Genomic DNA, 14,920 nt, shown 5'->3' with positions numbered 1-14,920 from the left:
TGACCATTGTCTGTAACATTTATACTAAACTCTGTCTGGGACAATCTACTGTGGTGCCGTGATTCTGATTATCTATTGCAACCATGACATTTTAGCAAAAATGTAAATATGGTTCAGATAACATTTATCCCCAGTTAAGAAGATGATTAATGTTTTCCAGGCAAGCATTTCACTAGGAAGTTCATATGATTTAAGGCCAAAATGAGACAGCATGAATTAATTTTCAAATGCTTACATTTAACCTCAAGTATAAGACTAGCTACTGGTTGAACACTGACACTGTTTCTAAAGAGTAGACATTTTTTTTGGTTATCGATTATAGAAGTGCTGACAGGCCCCAGCCAAGACCAGGGCCTGATGGTGCTAGATTCTGTACAAACACATAGGGAGACAGTTCCTGCAAACAAACAGTCGACAATTTAAACAGACAAGGCAGAGATTAAGTGCTATTATAATCTCCATTTTACGGACAGGCACAGACATATTAAGTCTGTTATTAAAGGTCTAACAGGAAGCCGGTGGTAGAGCCAGGTATTGAACAGAGGTCTCCTGAGTCCAGTGTCTTAATCATGCAACAATCCTTCCTCTCAAGCAATCTGCAGAGGGGGATTTTTGAAAGGACACAATCTGGAAGCAATTCTGCTTTCCTTACAGTAAACAGACACCAACCAAAATATTAGTCTTTAGCACGACTTTATTCCAAAGAGCACCAGCTGGCCTTATGTTGGAGGTGCTACAAAGAGTTAATGCATGAGCCTCAGAAGACCTCTGAGGCTGAGGTAATTTTACTCAGTCTTGTCATGGGCATTATATCTGCCTTTTATTTAAGAGATCTTTGTTATGTCGCATCTTCCAGCTAATAGGAATTCAATCCGTGAACTTTGTGTTTAAATATTTTTTAAAAATAGGAACTTTCTTTGGTGTCCATCTCCTCCCTGACTGATTTCTAGTGCTGCATAACCAGGAAAATATATTCCAGTTTACCATTTGGAAAGGTAAATTCTGTGACATTTTGATTAGTATGATAAATTAAAGTTTCCAAAAACTGAACCCTTCCCCGCCGCCTCCATTTTTCTTTCAAAAAAGAACAGATGAGGAAAAACAAACCAATCAACCTGTGAAAGAATTAATGAACTGGTGAAACTGCAATATCTCTGGCAGCCTTGAAATAAAGACTCTTGTGAGTGTTGGCTATAATTTTAACCTTAATCTCCATTTTCTGTTTCTCATCTCAGCAGTAGCTGCATCCAGTGATCAGAGCCAGATTCCTATAATAGCTGTGTCAGTAACAGTTGGAGTTATCCTGTTGGCAGTTGTTATTGGTTTCCTTCTCAGTGGAAGGTAAGAGAAAAAGCTGTGCATTTATACTTTTTCAACATATATATATATATATACACACACAGAACTTTGACCTAACTGATTGAGAAGCACATTTTGGTGGAGGCCAGAAAATGACCGAATGCTGTCATGTAACACAGTGCAGTTCGTGGACATCCTGATTTTATGAATACAATGAAATCAGAAACCCACATTTTCTGTTCATATATGTAGTTCACTTCCCAGTGATTTTCGCCTCTATATAGATCAGTGGTCCCCAAACTTTGGGACACAGAGAAACCTTCGGGGAGGGGCAGGGAAGGAGCACCACCCAGCTCCACTCTGCCCCCAGTCACAGCTCCACTCCACCCCCTGGTCCATCCCCCGCCCAGCTCCAGCCCCACTGCGGTTCTGCTCTGCCCCCAGCTCCACCCCGCCCTCATTCCCTCTAGCCCCAGCTCCTCCCACATCCCCACTTCAGCCCCCAGCTCTGCCTTCAGCCCAAGCTCCTTTGCTGAGTAAGTTTTGGTTGTGAAATAATGGAGAGGGGGCACTGACAGATTCCATTACTGGTAAGGCAGGAGCACGAAAGGAAAAGTTTGGGCACCACTGATATGGATGGACCCTGTTTCATTATTAGGTTTCCTTCGCACAAGACTGTTTTCTCATTTGTTTAAAAATAAGCAGAATTTGTGTTGTACAAAAGGTCCCCTGATGCACTCTGGAATCCAGTATCTTTATACAGAGTCGCTCTCATTAGACTTGCTAACAAAGGGCCAAATCCAGAAGTTCTTACTCAGTTTACACTCATATTTTGCAAATTGGCCTTTCTCAGGAAAACTCCCTGGGTGGTGATATAAAACATGAGTAAAGACAAGAAGTGAAATCCTGGCCCAGTGGCAAGGTTGCCACTGACTTCAGTAGGATCTAGATTTCACCCAAGGTGTTCAGGATTTGAGCCATAAAAAATTAAATATACACCGAATATGAGTAAATTCTGTAGTTAGCTACCTCTGATGGAGGGCCATCCTTAGGGCCTGAGTCACCGAGGTTTTTCAGCATGCGCCTAACTTAAATCAAGGGAGTAGTCCCATTGACTTCAATTGACTTCAGCAGGACTATTCATGTGATTAAATGTAGGCAGATGCTGGAGTACCTGGCTGGATTGGAGCCATACAGTTCTTGACAACTCCAGCTGAAGTCAACAGAAGTTTTCTATACAAAATGAACAGCAGGATTGGAAAAATCTATGATTTCTGTCTATATCCATTTTTATTGTGGCACTAATTTTTCATAGATGCCAATATACAGGATATGAGACATTTGTTCATATACTACATATTCCCAATAGAGAATGAAATATCTTTTTAATGAACTCCTATCAAAGCACAATGCAATTTATTTTTTTATGGCAGCTGTTAAACCAGTCCAGCGTCCTTCATACAAACTAACAGAAAACACTGTGCCAACATCTATACATTTCACTGTCTCCCCCTATTCCCCCCCTCCACACAAAAGAAAGTAGATTTTTTTCCCCTTGATCGCTACATATTACAGCAATGTTGTGTGCCTGGTATACTATATATACCGCACCACGGTATAATGGTGACCGATTGTAGGAAGAATAGCTGTGAGATGGCGACAGAGTAACTGAAAAGTTACTGACTGGATCAGGATATTATTTCACAAAGGAGACAGGCTTCTTTTAACATAAAGCAGTCTGTGCCAAGGCCAGCCAGCCTGAGCAGTATGATTGCAGGCCAAGGGCAGCTCTAAAGTCATGCTGGTTTGTTCCCTATCCACAGAGGTAAGTGTGGCATGCATAGGCATCTCTCCTAAAGGGCAGACTCATGGACACCCTCAAAGCTTCCATTTAATTTAGTTCAGGGGACTTGCTGAGCTAACTGCTGCCAATGGATTCTGGGATAGCTGCAAGGAAATTGGTTTGCTAGGTAGTAGATGCAAATTCAGCATCCAGATCAAGGGAGACCATTCAGTTCCTCAGCTGTGACTAGTGCAGAAGCCTTAAGCAGCTTTGTAACTGTCATGAATTCCCATCCATCATTAGCAAAATAGCTTCAGAATTGCAGGGCTTTTTTAGAATTTCTTTTCCTTGCAAATTGTAAAGCCTGACTGGTATTTTGAGTGTCTCTTGACAACCGAAAAATGAAACAAAAACACAGAAACCCTAAAGCTGGCAGCTTTGAAATTAAAACAAAGTAAATTTTAAAAAAAGGCACTGCTGAAGCAGAAATGCCACTAAAATATTTCAGTCATGCTGTTCTGTCTCAGAGATGATTTCAAGACAATTCCTGGAGTGACTATCATGCTGTGACATTACCAGGATGATAAATGTATGCCAAGTTATGGTGTAATCCCTTTTAGAATCTGTTAACCAGTTTCTGGATCTGAAAGATGCTCTGTCTGTTGAGCATTTACACATCCCAGTGCCTGGCACCAAAGGTCATACATTTCCTTTTCAAATGCTTTCCTGTTCATTATTTCTAGCAAGATAGACAGTTTGAACTCTAGGATCTGATTCAGCTGGACTTAGCCACTACACAAGGCTGTGGTTACTCTCTTGCTGCTTCAGGCAAACATGGGAAAGATCAACCCTCAGCAGGACCAACATTGGAAAAACCCTTTAGGTTGGGGGCTAAAAGCAGCAGAACCGCCGAAGGGTAGGACAGCTGATGCAGCTGAGCTCCTTGCTTCAGGCTCTGCCATTTCCAATTTATAGTGTTGTCCGGGCTCCCTATCTGTGGCTGTGCAGCCCATGAGAATCGCAGTAGACCGGGGTCCCCATGCAGCTGCCAGATGGAGAGTGTTTGTGTCTGGCTTTCAATCAGTCAGGTTAAATCATGAGTGTAAAAGAGCACGTTGGGATATTTGGGGGGGGGGGGAGAGCTGGGGGGGAGGGATGGGGGGGACAACACCTCCCTCAATTGCTAGGCTGGGAAAGGAGATCTGACTTGAGCATTTCGGGAGAGGGGTCTCAACAAATATCTAATCCCTCAACTGGTACTAGGTGAGAAAGGATAAAGGGTCCATAGGAAATCGCTTCCACAGCTGGAGCAGCCTCTGGGAATTTTGAAGGGCTGTAGAGTCTCTTTTCTGCTGGGTCCATTAAGGTAGATATTTCCACACCTCCTTTCATTAGCCTTCCAGTGTCTCCGCAGCTCCTCTTGTCTTTCCAGTGAATGTAAATAACAGCTTGGCTCTTCCCATTGGCAGCCAGCCCTGAACCAAAGGTCAGCTGAACCGTTAGTCACTGTGGCATTTCCGCAGGCCAGCATCCATCTGTAGAAACACAGTTTGTTCCTGAAGCAGGAGGTTCCTGGGAATTTGAAACGGTGTGTGCTTTACCCGAAACAATTAAGCTGCATTGCAGACCTGCTCCACTTGCTTGAGGAAACTCTTTGCAACTAATCTGCCCTCTGTACAAGGTCATAGAGTTGCTGAGCAAAATGTCTGATAATTATTTTAATGAACTGCTCTTTTATTTTGATAAAGTGACATAGAATAATTTATTAGCAATTGCATAACAATCCGATCTGAAAATTAGAAGGGAAGCTTGTTAAATTAAACCTTTGTTGTTAATGAGTTAGAAAGAGGGCTGTCTTAGAAAAACCACTGTGAAGCCAGGCATAAGCATTGATTTACACAATATCTAGTTGCTATCCTTATGGGTTTCTTATGGTTACCTGCTCTCCGCAAAAACCTGAGCCATTTTACAATTACCAGTCTTGCTAAATTTTGCTGTCCAAGTAGTGTTTAAATGGCTACTGCATGCATTCTCATTACTGACTGAAATATATGAATTACAAAATAAAAACAATCCCTCCCTCCCCCCCAAACAACCAACAATCCGTTTTGGAATTTCCATGTCTCAGAATCCTTTCAAGATTCATGCAGAGCTGCTCACCGTGGGTCATTTGCAACCAGGGTGAACAGTTTACTGAAAACATTGTCTCCCCCCTCCATGGTCTCCTGCAGTGCTGCGGTACCAGCCTTTGCCGTCAAATAATCCCGGGTAGTGTGACACACTACCCGGGATTATTGACAGCAAGGGCTGGTACCACAGCACAAGTGCACCATGGCTGAGGTCAGCTCTTCAAATGCTAAGGCTCCAAGGGCCCTAATACCTGGTGGGTTCCAATACATGTCAGTTGACTTCAACAGTAGGGTCTCCCAGGGCCCCAGACACCCTGTCTGGTCCTATTCCCAGCCCATCTCATTATCATGGGACCTTCCCTTGCTGGCTCCCATCACCCGCCTGAGCAGGAGACAAGGATCAGCAGCAGATTGTCCCTGAGCAGACCCACTGTGCTGTCCTGCGCTACCCCTTTGCTACTCCACTGGTTCATTATGTCTGTTTCCCCACTGGTGCCAAGTGGGAGCAAGGGGGGCAGAAGCCTATCCTTCCACAGCTCTGGGGCCCTCTGCCCTTTTATGTCCCCCTCACCCTCTCTGATCCCATCCTCTTCCTTTGGTCATTCAGCCACAGCTGCATGTTGGGCTCAGATCCACCCAGAGAAACAATGAAAGTAGGATGAGACAACTTGATGTCTTGCTATCCCTTTGCCCCAGAGACCCCGCTAGCCCGGAGAAAGATCTATAAGAGAATCACAGGAGCCTTGCTGGGTGCATGACATGCCAGCCGTGCTGCAGGAATGTGTTATGACATAGCCAAATGCAAAAGCATCACATGAGACAAATGATACTTTGGTAATTCTGTGGTTCTTTACAGAGCCAGAGACACATAGCATAGTCTCAAAGTAATATAATTTTGAGCCTGTTATATATCTCTGGTTCTTAAGGAATTACAGAGCTGCCAAAATAGGCCTCTCACTTGACATTCATATGTATGTGTGTGTAGATATAAATAAGTGTACATAATAATTTATAGCACATGATACTACAAGGCTTGATTCTTATTTACATTAAGGCTCCTTTGTAACACTTTATGAATCTTAAGGTGGGTGTAAAGAGTCTTTTGCAAAAATGTTTTATAGCTTTATAGCATGAACAAAGGGATGGGATTTTACTGAGTTCAGTGGAAGCAGAGTTAGAACAACACTGAGCGTGTTTGAAAATTCCACTCAAAATAGCTAAAGTGTGGGTTGTAGACATATCATGTGTGCACCACTGATTATTGATGACCTTTTCATCTAAAGAGAGCTGCCAAAGAAGCCAAGACAGTCTGTTATGGACCTTCGGAAAGATACATTTGAAACAATCAAAACTTCCCCTGGCTCTCAGTTGTCCATATATAGAAATTCTCCTTTGCCAAGGAATCAGCCTTCAAAAGGCAAAGCAAAGGCATTTTTTGCCACTTGGGTATTGGCAATTGTTGGCTTCTGCAGCTTATCCAACCTTGACCTCAGTTGATTTAGCCTTTTAAATATCAGCCCCTGCAGCTGCAGAGGGCTAGTTTCTGGTCACAAATATACTCCTCTTTAAACGATGACTTTCACAGTGCAGAGAGGTTTGGGGTGAGTAAGTTGTGTACAGGAGGTGCTAGCCAGGATTTGCAACCTTCTATGATGTGGAAGGTCACAACAGATGAGTTTTTCCACGAAGAAAACTACTTTTACAGTATGTGCTGGAGCTTTAAAATAGTTCACTTTACTTGATATTTCCGTAGGAAATATGGGAGACAGTTTGTAGATAATGCTTTTCAGAAGTAGTGACAGATTTTCATGGAATGAGTCATGACTTGTTGTGGCATTTTAAAGGACATATTTATCCATATATTTCTGCACGCTTTCCTGTAGGACATCACCTCCAAAGATTTATGACCGTTTCCTAGTACAGTGTGTTACACCTCACCCTCAAGCTACACTAGATAACAAGAAGGATTTTGTGGGAACAGGCCCCCACTTTTGTCAAGAGTCTCAGCCAATAACAGTTCGGGAAATCCTGCTTTCATTTAAGTCAATGGAAGCTGATCCACGAGCTAGAGCATCCTGCCTTACACCTTTAAAAACCAAGGTCATCACCCCAATGGCCACTCAGCTCTTTGGCAATGCCTTCTCACTCAGAGTGAATTGGGCTGTTGTCAGTAGAATGAACTTTGATCAGCTGCCCTACTAAAGAAGAGTTCTAGTCACTCTCCCAACTCTTCTGGATGAGATAACGCCTCTCCAAATCCGAGATACCTGGTTTTGCCAGCCTGCAGGTCACGATCATTGTCTCGACTGTACCTTCCAAGAATTGTCTCTCCCTAGAACTAACCTTTCTGGCACCTTGTTGATCAACTTACCCGGTTCTGCCACCCCAACAACCAAAACAAAAACAACCACCCTGCCTTAGAAATACCTCAGGGCTATGCACAGATGTGCAAAGCCCCAAAAGACAGGCAGAAGCCACCTATTTCTGCCAACTTCTATCTATTTGCCCTTTTACAGGCCATTGCTCCCAGCTAGGAAAATGGGATATTTAGAGGGTCAGCCAATCCAAGTAGTCTTCACTCTGCTCATGTTGCCTGGCTTGGACAGTGAGCTGAGTGCTCCTCACTTGGGCCAGGGCCATTATTAAGCAATAAGACCCAGAGGCCGACCCCTAGAGAGAGTAGTGGTTTTAAGGATGTCATTTTGGCAGCATGCAGGTAACTGAAAATTATGAGGACCTTGAAGAATGGCTAACAGTTGGCACACATTTAGCATGTCCAAACCTTGTCGCATATTCATTCAAAGTTCCTAATAAGAGGGTGGGAGGGAAGGATATGGCAAACCATGGTTAGGGGTTGTCACCCATCATGAGGTACATCATGCAGAACTCCTCACTGAAATCAACACGGAAATTCTGCTTAACAGATGATGTAACCGTATAGTCCTGTGTTAGCTGAGAGAATGCAGTGAATACTGTGATATTCATGCAATAAAGATTTAGGGTAGGACTGTAAAAATGTTTTGCATTAGCCTAACTCTGCTCCCACCGAAGTTAGCTGGGATTCCATTCACCTCAGAGGAAGCAGTGTTAGGCCATTGGTTCGCACTCTTGAACATCCCACCCTTAATACTTTGTAGAGTTCACAACGTCTCTTCTTGGCTATAGAATGGATAAAGCATAGGGGACGGAAGAGAACATGGCCATTTATCTCTCAACGCTTCAAATACTATGTTGCTGGGTGCTCTTTGAGAAGATGGAAGATATATATACAGATGGATATACACCAGGGGTATAGAATTTGGCCTATTGTCTAGGGGAAAAATATTTGGGGCTTATTTGGATCTCATAGACTTTGAGGCCTTAGGAGACCATTGTGATCATATATTCTGACCTCCTGCACATTGGAAGCCATAGTACGTCACCCACCACTCCTGTAATAGACCCATAATCTAGGCATAAGATGACGTTTTGTTTTCTGTAAGCACATGTTTCCAAGTGGTCTTTTCAAATACAATGCCTTTCCTATAAAGTTGTTCTCTCTCTCTCTCTCTCTCACTCTGATTGCATACACGTCATCTGCTCAATCTTTTGTTCTTATCAGTTACTGTAAAAAAACCTTGGTGACATGTCTGAACATGTAAACTGGGTAAGCCCTAGCAGGTAGCGCTAAAAGGATCACATATTCCTATAGTAGGAAAGTTTGAAGGATAATAATACAACTGAGTATTGAAATAAGACAAGCTGCACATATTTTCCCAACAGCTTGCAATATGTAATGTTGTTCCTTTCATGTTTGAGAGAAGTGTATCATCTCAGTGGGAGCTAGGTTAGCATGTTGGCCTTCTGCTATACAGATATATGAAATAATCACCCCTCATCTTAGGGCTGGCTACAATATTAGAAAAAAGTCTTCCATTAACATTAGATTCTTGTCTTCTCCAGTTGCAGGCTTCGGAAGAATTGCTTGTTAAAACTAAGAACAATGCTTTTGATTCTCATGATCAATTCCTTAACTTATAACTCTGAGGGACCTGAATTGTGTACAGCAGACACTCATAGTTTCATCTGTGCTCACCACAAATATTCAACGTGCAAAACAAACAGGCTTTGTGTTATCTGTCAGTTTGCAGTACTCTAGTTGCATTGATTAATAGCTATAACACTCTGGTTGGTAGAAGCAATACATGTGCTCATTAATGAAGTAGGCAAACTCACTGGTGCACCTGACACAGAAGTATTCCTAGAGCAGTTTTCTTCATTTGGTGTCTAGACAATGCAATTGTTTGTAATATATCGATATGCTATATGTTGGTAGCACAGCATTTGCTTTTCTGAAGCTTGAGGTTCATAAGTTTCACCATCTAATGCACGTAAGAACAGCTGCTCTACTTAGCCAAGATGGAAGGGATGCTTATTGCCTGGGGGAAGCATCTAGCAACATTAATGGTGGTCTGTGTGTGTGTATGTCCTGCTCCCACCAAAAAGATTCACAGGGCTCTCCCTAATGCATCCATTGTTGCTCCTGGGTTTCCAGATAGCATCAGTGGCAAATATTGCCTTTTACCCTCTGCCTCTAAAGAGGAGGTAATGGCCATTCCTCCAAAGTGGGAGCTTTGGATCATCCACACCTGTGTTACCTTCAAGTGGGCCTTACCTCAGCTTCCCCACTTAAGAAAACGTCGCTCTGCACTTGTTTTCCTCAATAACTCTCCCACCTTTTGGAGTCCAGCTTATTAATATCACTTGATCGATCAGTCCATCAGCCCTCACAGAGAAAGCGCTGATCAGAACATGTCGTTCGTGTTGTTCTAGCCAGTCCTTCAGCCACCTGCTGGCCAGACGGTCAGTGGCACTGGACACCTGATCGGCATAGTGCACCGTAGCCCAGAACCCCTGAGCAATCTGCCAGCCTCAGCCTCCCACGTAGCTGGGATTACAGGTGCCACTGCGCCTGGTCCTTATTAATATCACATTAAAAAAACACCCCAGGAACTTCAAACCGACTTTCGTAGCTGGCTCACCACCCTGTCCCCACCAGGGCTTTCTGGCAGTAAGCGCCCCCACACTCCATCCTTCTAGCTGGCTTCTGCTCTCTGCAGATCTGCACTCCCCAGGGCCCCTGCCTGGGAGCAAAGGAGACTCTCGCTGTATGGTGTACCTCACTGTCACCAGGGGGCCGCCGCTGTACCCCATCTCCAGGCATGTGATGCCACATCCAGTCCAAGTCAAGGTTTATTCTTTTATAACAGACAAGCAGAAGGCAGTCTTAACTCAATACCTGGCCCCCAGGCTTCTAGTCCACCCCACTCAGGGGTCTCTGGCGCTCTACTCCTGGCTGCTTCCATGACTCCTCCAGCTCTGCTCCCCTCTTGGAGCCACAGGGTTCCTTCCTTGAGCCCCTGGGCCCCCTTGCTCTAGGGACCCACCACAAGAGTTAGCTCTACTCCAGTGTGGTATGTGCTGACCAGGGCTCAGCCTGTCTCGTTCTTTCTTCCTCAGCTGCCTATTAGCAGCTCTTTATAGGCCCAGGGGTAGCCCCACCCTCTTTAATTAGCTGGATTAGGCTCACCTGCTCTAGTCCATGGGCGCTGGGCTCAATCTGTTCACAGAGACCAACAACCCTGTGACATCCACTCAACCCTTTCCCTCCCACACCCTGAGTCTCTTTCTGAACATTCCTGATGGACCGTGGCTGCCCTTATCTCTCCCAGCAGGCCTGGTTCTTCATTAGATGCTTCCCGTGTGACCCTTGTTTCCAGTCCCTCCATCTGGAGAGGTTGGCAGAGCCCTGTTAAAGGGCCAGCTCAGCCTGTGTCATCAGGCTAGTGTGCTGTAATATGCTCTGCTAAGACAGCCTCTGAAGTCTGGTTAGAAGATCCAGCTAATAGAGAAGACAGCTGCTCTAATATCTGGTTTTCAAGTGCCTCAACACCAAGATGATAGGTACTATAGTAAACATCAGCAATCACGAAACCTGCTTTTGCGTTAACTGCTCTAGTGCAAGCATCTGTGCTCTTTGTCATCAAGAAATTTTGATGTCCAGGACCAAGGGTTAATTCTGTTCTCCCATGAATCAATTTAATTTACATGTAAAACAGATGTGTGTTTTCTGCAAGGTATACATATCATTCTGAGCTGTTGGATTCTCCTATATTTTTTTTTAATCGTGTGCAGCACAGATCTAGAAAAAAATAACTGTTTAACTTGCCTGTAAATTACAGATTTTAGGTCTATAAAACATGGAGGCACAAATTCTGCCTTCACTGACACCTGAGCAACACCACTGAAATGGGGGGGCAATTTTTCCAAAGAACTCAGGGTGTTACAAGTATTCAGTGTCTGCAGTTGGGGTGACATTTTCAGAAGAGCTCAGGGCCAGATTTTCATAAAAATTGAGCACCTAGCATGCTTGGTTCTTTTGAGAATCTAGGCAGTTTTTTGGTGTCTAAATCTGTGTCTACACTGCAATGAGACATCCCCTTGTGCCAGCTGACCTGAGATACGGGCTTGTGCCAAGGGGCTCTTTAATTTTAGTGTAGATGTTCAGGTTCAGGGTGCGGCCCAAGCTCTGGGACCCTCCCATTTTGCAGAGTCCTGTAGCCCAGACTTCAGCACTAGCCCAAACATCTAGACTAACACTAAACAGCCCTTAGCTCGAGCCCCATGAGCCAGAGTGAGCTGTCATGGGCCAGCCACAGGTTTTTAATTGCAGTGTAGACATGCCCTAAGAGGGAACTGAACTGATTTGGAAATCTGATCCTGATTCTGGCTGCTGAACACTTTAGAAAATTCTGGCTAGAGTGTCACTATTATAGAATGGTAGTTTTCATTCCTTTTTAGAAGGTAGAATAATTGTGTGTGTGTGTCTGCATGTGAGTGAGAGAGAAAGACAGAGACAGAGTCATTCAGTTATTACAACCTGGAGTGGGCTACATAGGTCTTATCTAGCCTTGCTTACTCCAAATGTTCAAAAATTGTGAGTCATGACCTAAAAATCATTTAAATATTGGGTTCTTCTTATTAGTTTCTGTTTTTTGAGCCCTTAGTGTTTGCATTTTCAAGGTTGTGTCAATAGCCATGACAGCTAGAAATTTATTATTTTAATGAAAAGCTGAGATTCTCACATAATCACCTGACTCTGGTAGCTGGGGATTTAAGAAAAACAGCAAATATTGTGAGTGTCATAATAAAATTACAAGAGTTGGCAACACTGTGTGAAAGTTGTTTTACTGGTAGAAAATTTATAAGAAGTTCTATTAAACTTTACTTTAAAAATCTGGAGAGGGAATAATTTTTTAAAATGAAGTGCACATTATGATAATTTTGCTAGAAATATTGGGCATAGCTCTGCTAAAGAAAATGGAACTATACTGACTTACACCAGGGAACCTCGGACCCATTATTTATTTCTCCTGCACTGTATTCTTTTCTGCGATACACAACTTTAATATTATGTGAAGTTTGGCAACAAAGGGCATCTTCTGTGCTAGTGACAGAATTACATCATGCTTCACATATTAGACTGATGCCAGGTGAACCGTTTAGCCTGGAATAATTCCTCACCAATCTTCTTCAAATGAGCTGTGGCTTCACACAGTGTCCTTTGAATACACATTCTGAGCAATTCACTAAGGAGAAGGGATACCCCAGAATATTCACTCATGCAAATAGAGCCCCAATCCTGCAAACACTTACTGCATGTGCACAACTTTGCTCACATGAATAGTCCCAAGGTGGTCAATGGGAGTACATAAAGTTATGCATTTGTGTACGGGCTTGTCAACATGGTATGTAAGTGAGCACCAGCTGGGGTATTAATTCTAGTGTGCACCAGCATGTTGTACACTAACTGGGCCATGTGGACCCTGCTGGCATGCAGTAACTGTTCCCTAGTCCACGTTATTGGAGTCCTGTTTTCAAACACTACAGTACCTCCGTATGCACCAGGGAAGTTTTAGTGTGTGCCTCCAGGATCTGCACGAACAGTTAGTGCACTGCATGCTGGGACAGACTAGAAGTCTGATCCCAACTGGGGTGCACAAATGCTCCTTGTACACAGTTCCTATGTGTTTGCAAAATAAGGACCCAAGTGCATACCCCTTTGAACATTATATTAACAGGTAACTGCACGATCAGACTGAACACATTGTGTCTGATAAAATCACGCAAACACCTGCATCCCAGGTACCCATTTAACTTTAAGCACATGGGTAGCCCCACGTACTCCAGTGGGAATATTTACATCAGTAAAATAAAGCCCATGCTTAAATGCTTCAAAGGATCGGGGCCCTTACAATATATCAAGGAAACTATCCCCTCCTGCAATGAAAATCTTGAAGCCCACTTGTTCAGGGTCCAAATGCATACAGTGCATATGCAAGTGTTGCAAATATATTTGCACATTAGCAGGGCAGTGGGATTTATGCCTTATCCTGGGCCTTTTTGTTTGCTTTTCAGTTGCTGCGATCATGGCTGTGGGTGGGCTTCTTCCCTGCGTGCTGTTGCGTATCCAAGCCTAATATGGTCAGTGTTCCCACCTGCTCTATTTGATGTCCTGCCTCAATGTTTTCTGTGCTTAGCCTGGCTTTATCTTCCTTTCTTGTATTGGCCTGGATTCACTTTCTCATCTGTACTCAGCACCCAGCTTGTCTGCCCTCAACAACAGGAAGTAGCCTCATCTGAAACACAATAATATGTCTCCAGAAAGAACGGGGTCCCCATGGAGAATCTGACCTATTATTCCATGGTGGATTGACCCAGACAGCATATCAAAAATGTCATGTGTCATCCTAAAACCAAAGATCATATAACTCATGTGCTGGACACTTCTTGCTTATCATCACTAAGGGGTTATTTTCCAAAAGACAGGGGTAAAGGTTGCAGCGTTTCCTGGCATGTAGCATACATGACAGTGAAGTGGAGTGTGTGTTGTTTTCTGCGGTGCCATGCCACTCCTAGCAATGTTCCGTTGTACTGAGGGCTGATAGCCTGTCCCACAAGCTACCCAATCCCTTTTCAAGTTGCATAAGCAATGTCCATTCCGATGTGGTCTCTCATACTGCTGACTGATAAAATGAACAGTGCTTTTACTATATTTGGATTAGATTTGGATCGTTCGGGAAGCAAAAACTATTTTGTATTTTAGGTTTCTGAATCAGCTGATGGGGGTGCAGGCAGACAGCTCTCAATTGGCTAAGCCTGGACAGCAACTCATAAAATCACACTCATGAAGTGTCCATCTGAGTTCATAGGATATAAATAACTGAAACAGAGAGCTAAGATTTCCCACTTTTGCTCATGTCTTGCTCAGGCCTTGCTGTGAAAACACAATGGAAATGCACATAATTGTCCTGGGGAGCATCGACATTCTGCAGAGCTACAGTTTAGTCATTGTGTAGTCTTCTGGGTGAGACATAAGATTTGCCAGAGTGGATCAGACACATGGTCCATCTAGCCTAGTGTTCTGTCTCTGACCATGGCCACCCCAGATGCTTCAGGGGAAGGTGTAAGATCCCTACAGTAGCATTTATGGGCTAACTTTCCTCCAAGAAAGTTTCCGTCTGACCTCAATTGGCTCATGCCCTGTGACAGGAGAGTTTACAGCCCTTCCAAAACTCCTGGATTTTGGTGGGTTCTTTTAATATTTTCCTTAAACACAAATTATTCCAGTTTGTGGCAATACGAAGATTGATATCTGAGAAAAGGATCA

At 43.6% G+C, this 14,920-nt stretch overlaps 1 protein-coding gene across 13 annotated transcripts in view; it reads left to right on the top strand.

Annotated features, from left to right (window-relative positions):
• Window positions 1-14,920, top strand: part of EPHA5 (EPH receptor A5) — a 400,471-nt gene that overhangs the window by 260,757 nt on the left and 124,794 nt on the right. For 7 of the 13 annotated variants that reach the window (XM_043513198.1, XM_043513202.1, XM_043513200.1 and 4 more), the window contains 2 exons: window positions 1,236-1,341; window positions 13,669-13,734. In XM_043513198.1, the coding sequence (XP_043369133.1) occupies window positions 1,236-1,341; window positions 13,669-13,734 (172 nt within the window). The remainder of the gene's footprint in view (window positions 1-1,235; window positions 1,342-13,668; window positions 13,735-14,920) is intronic. The other 6 variants (XM_043513195.1, XM_043513197.1, XM_043513201.1 and 3 more) reach the window with 3 other exon arrangements.

The sequence above is a fragment of the Dermochelys coriacea genome, chromosome 4 (assembly GCF_009764565.3).
Source record: "Dermochelys coriacea isolate rDerCor1 chromosome 4, rDerCor1.pri.v4, whole genome shotgun sequence".
Taxonomy (NCBI): domain Eukaryota; kingdom Metazoa; phylum Chordata; order Testudines; family Dermochelyidae; genus Dermochelys; species Dermochelys coriacea.
The sequence above is the reverse complement of the archived record's forward strand: the minus strand, read 5'-3'. Positions and strand labels throughout refer to the sequence as shown.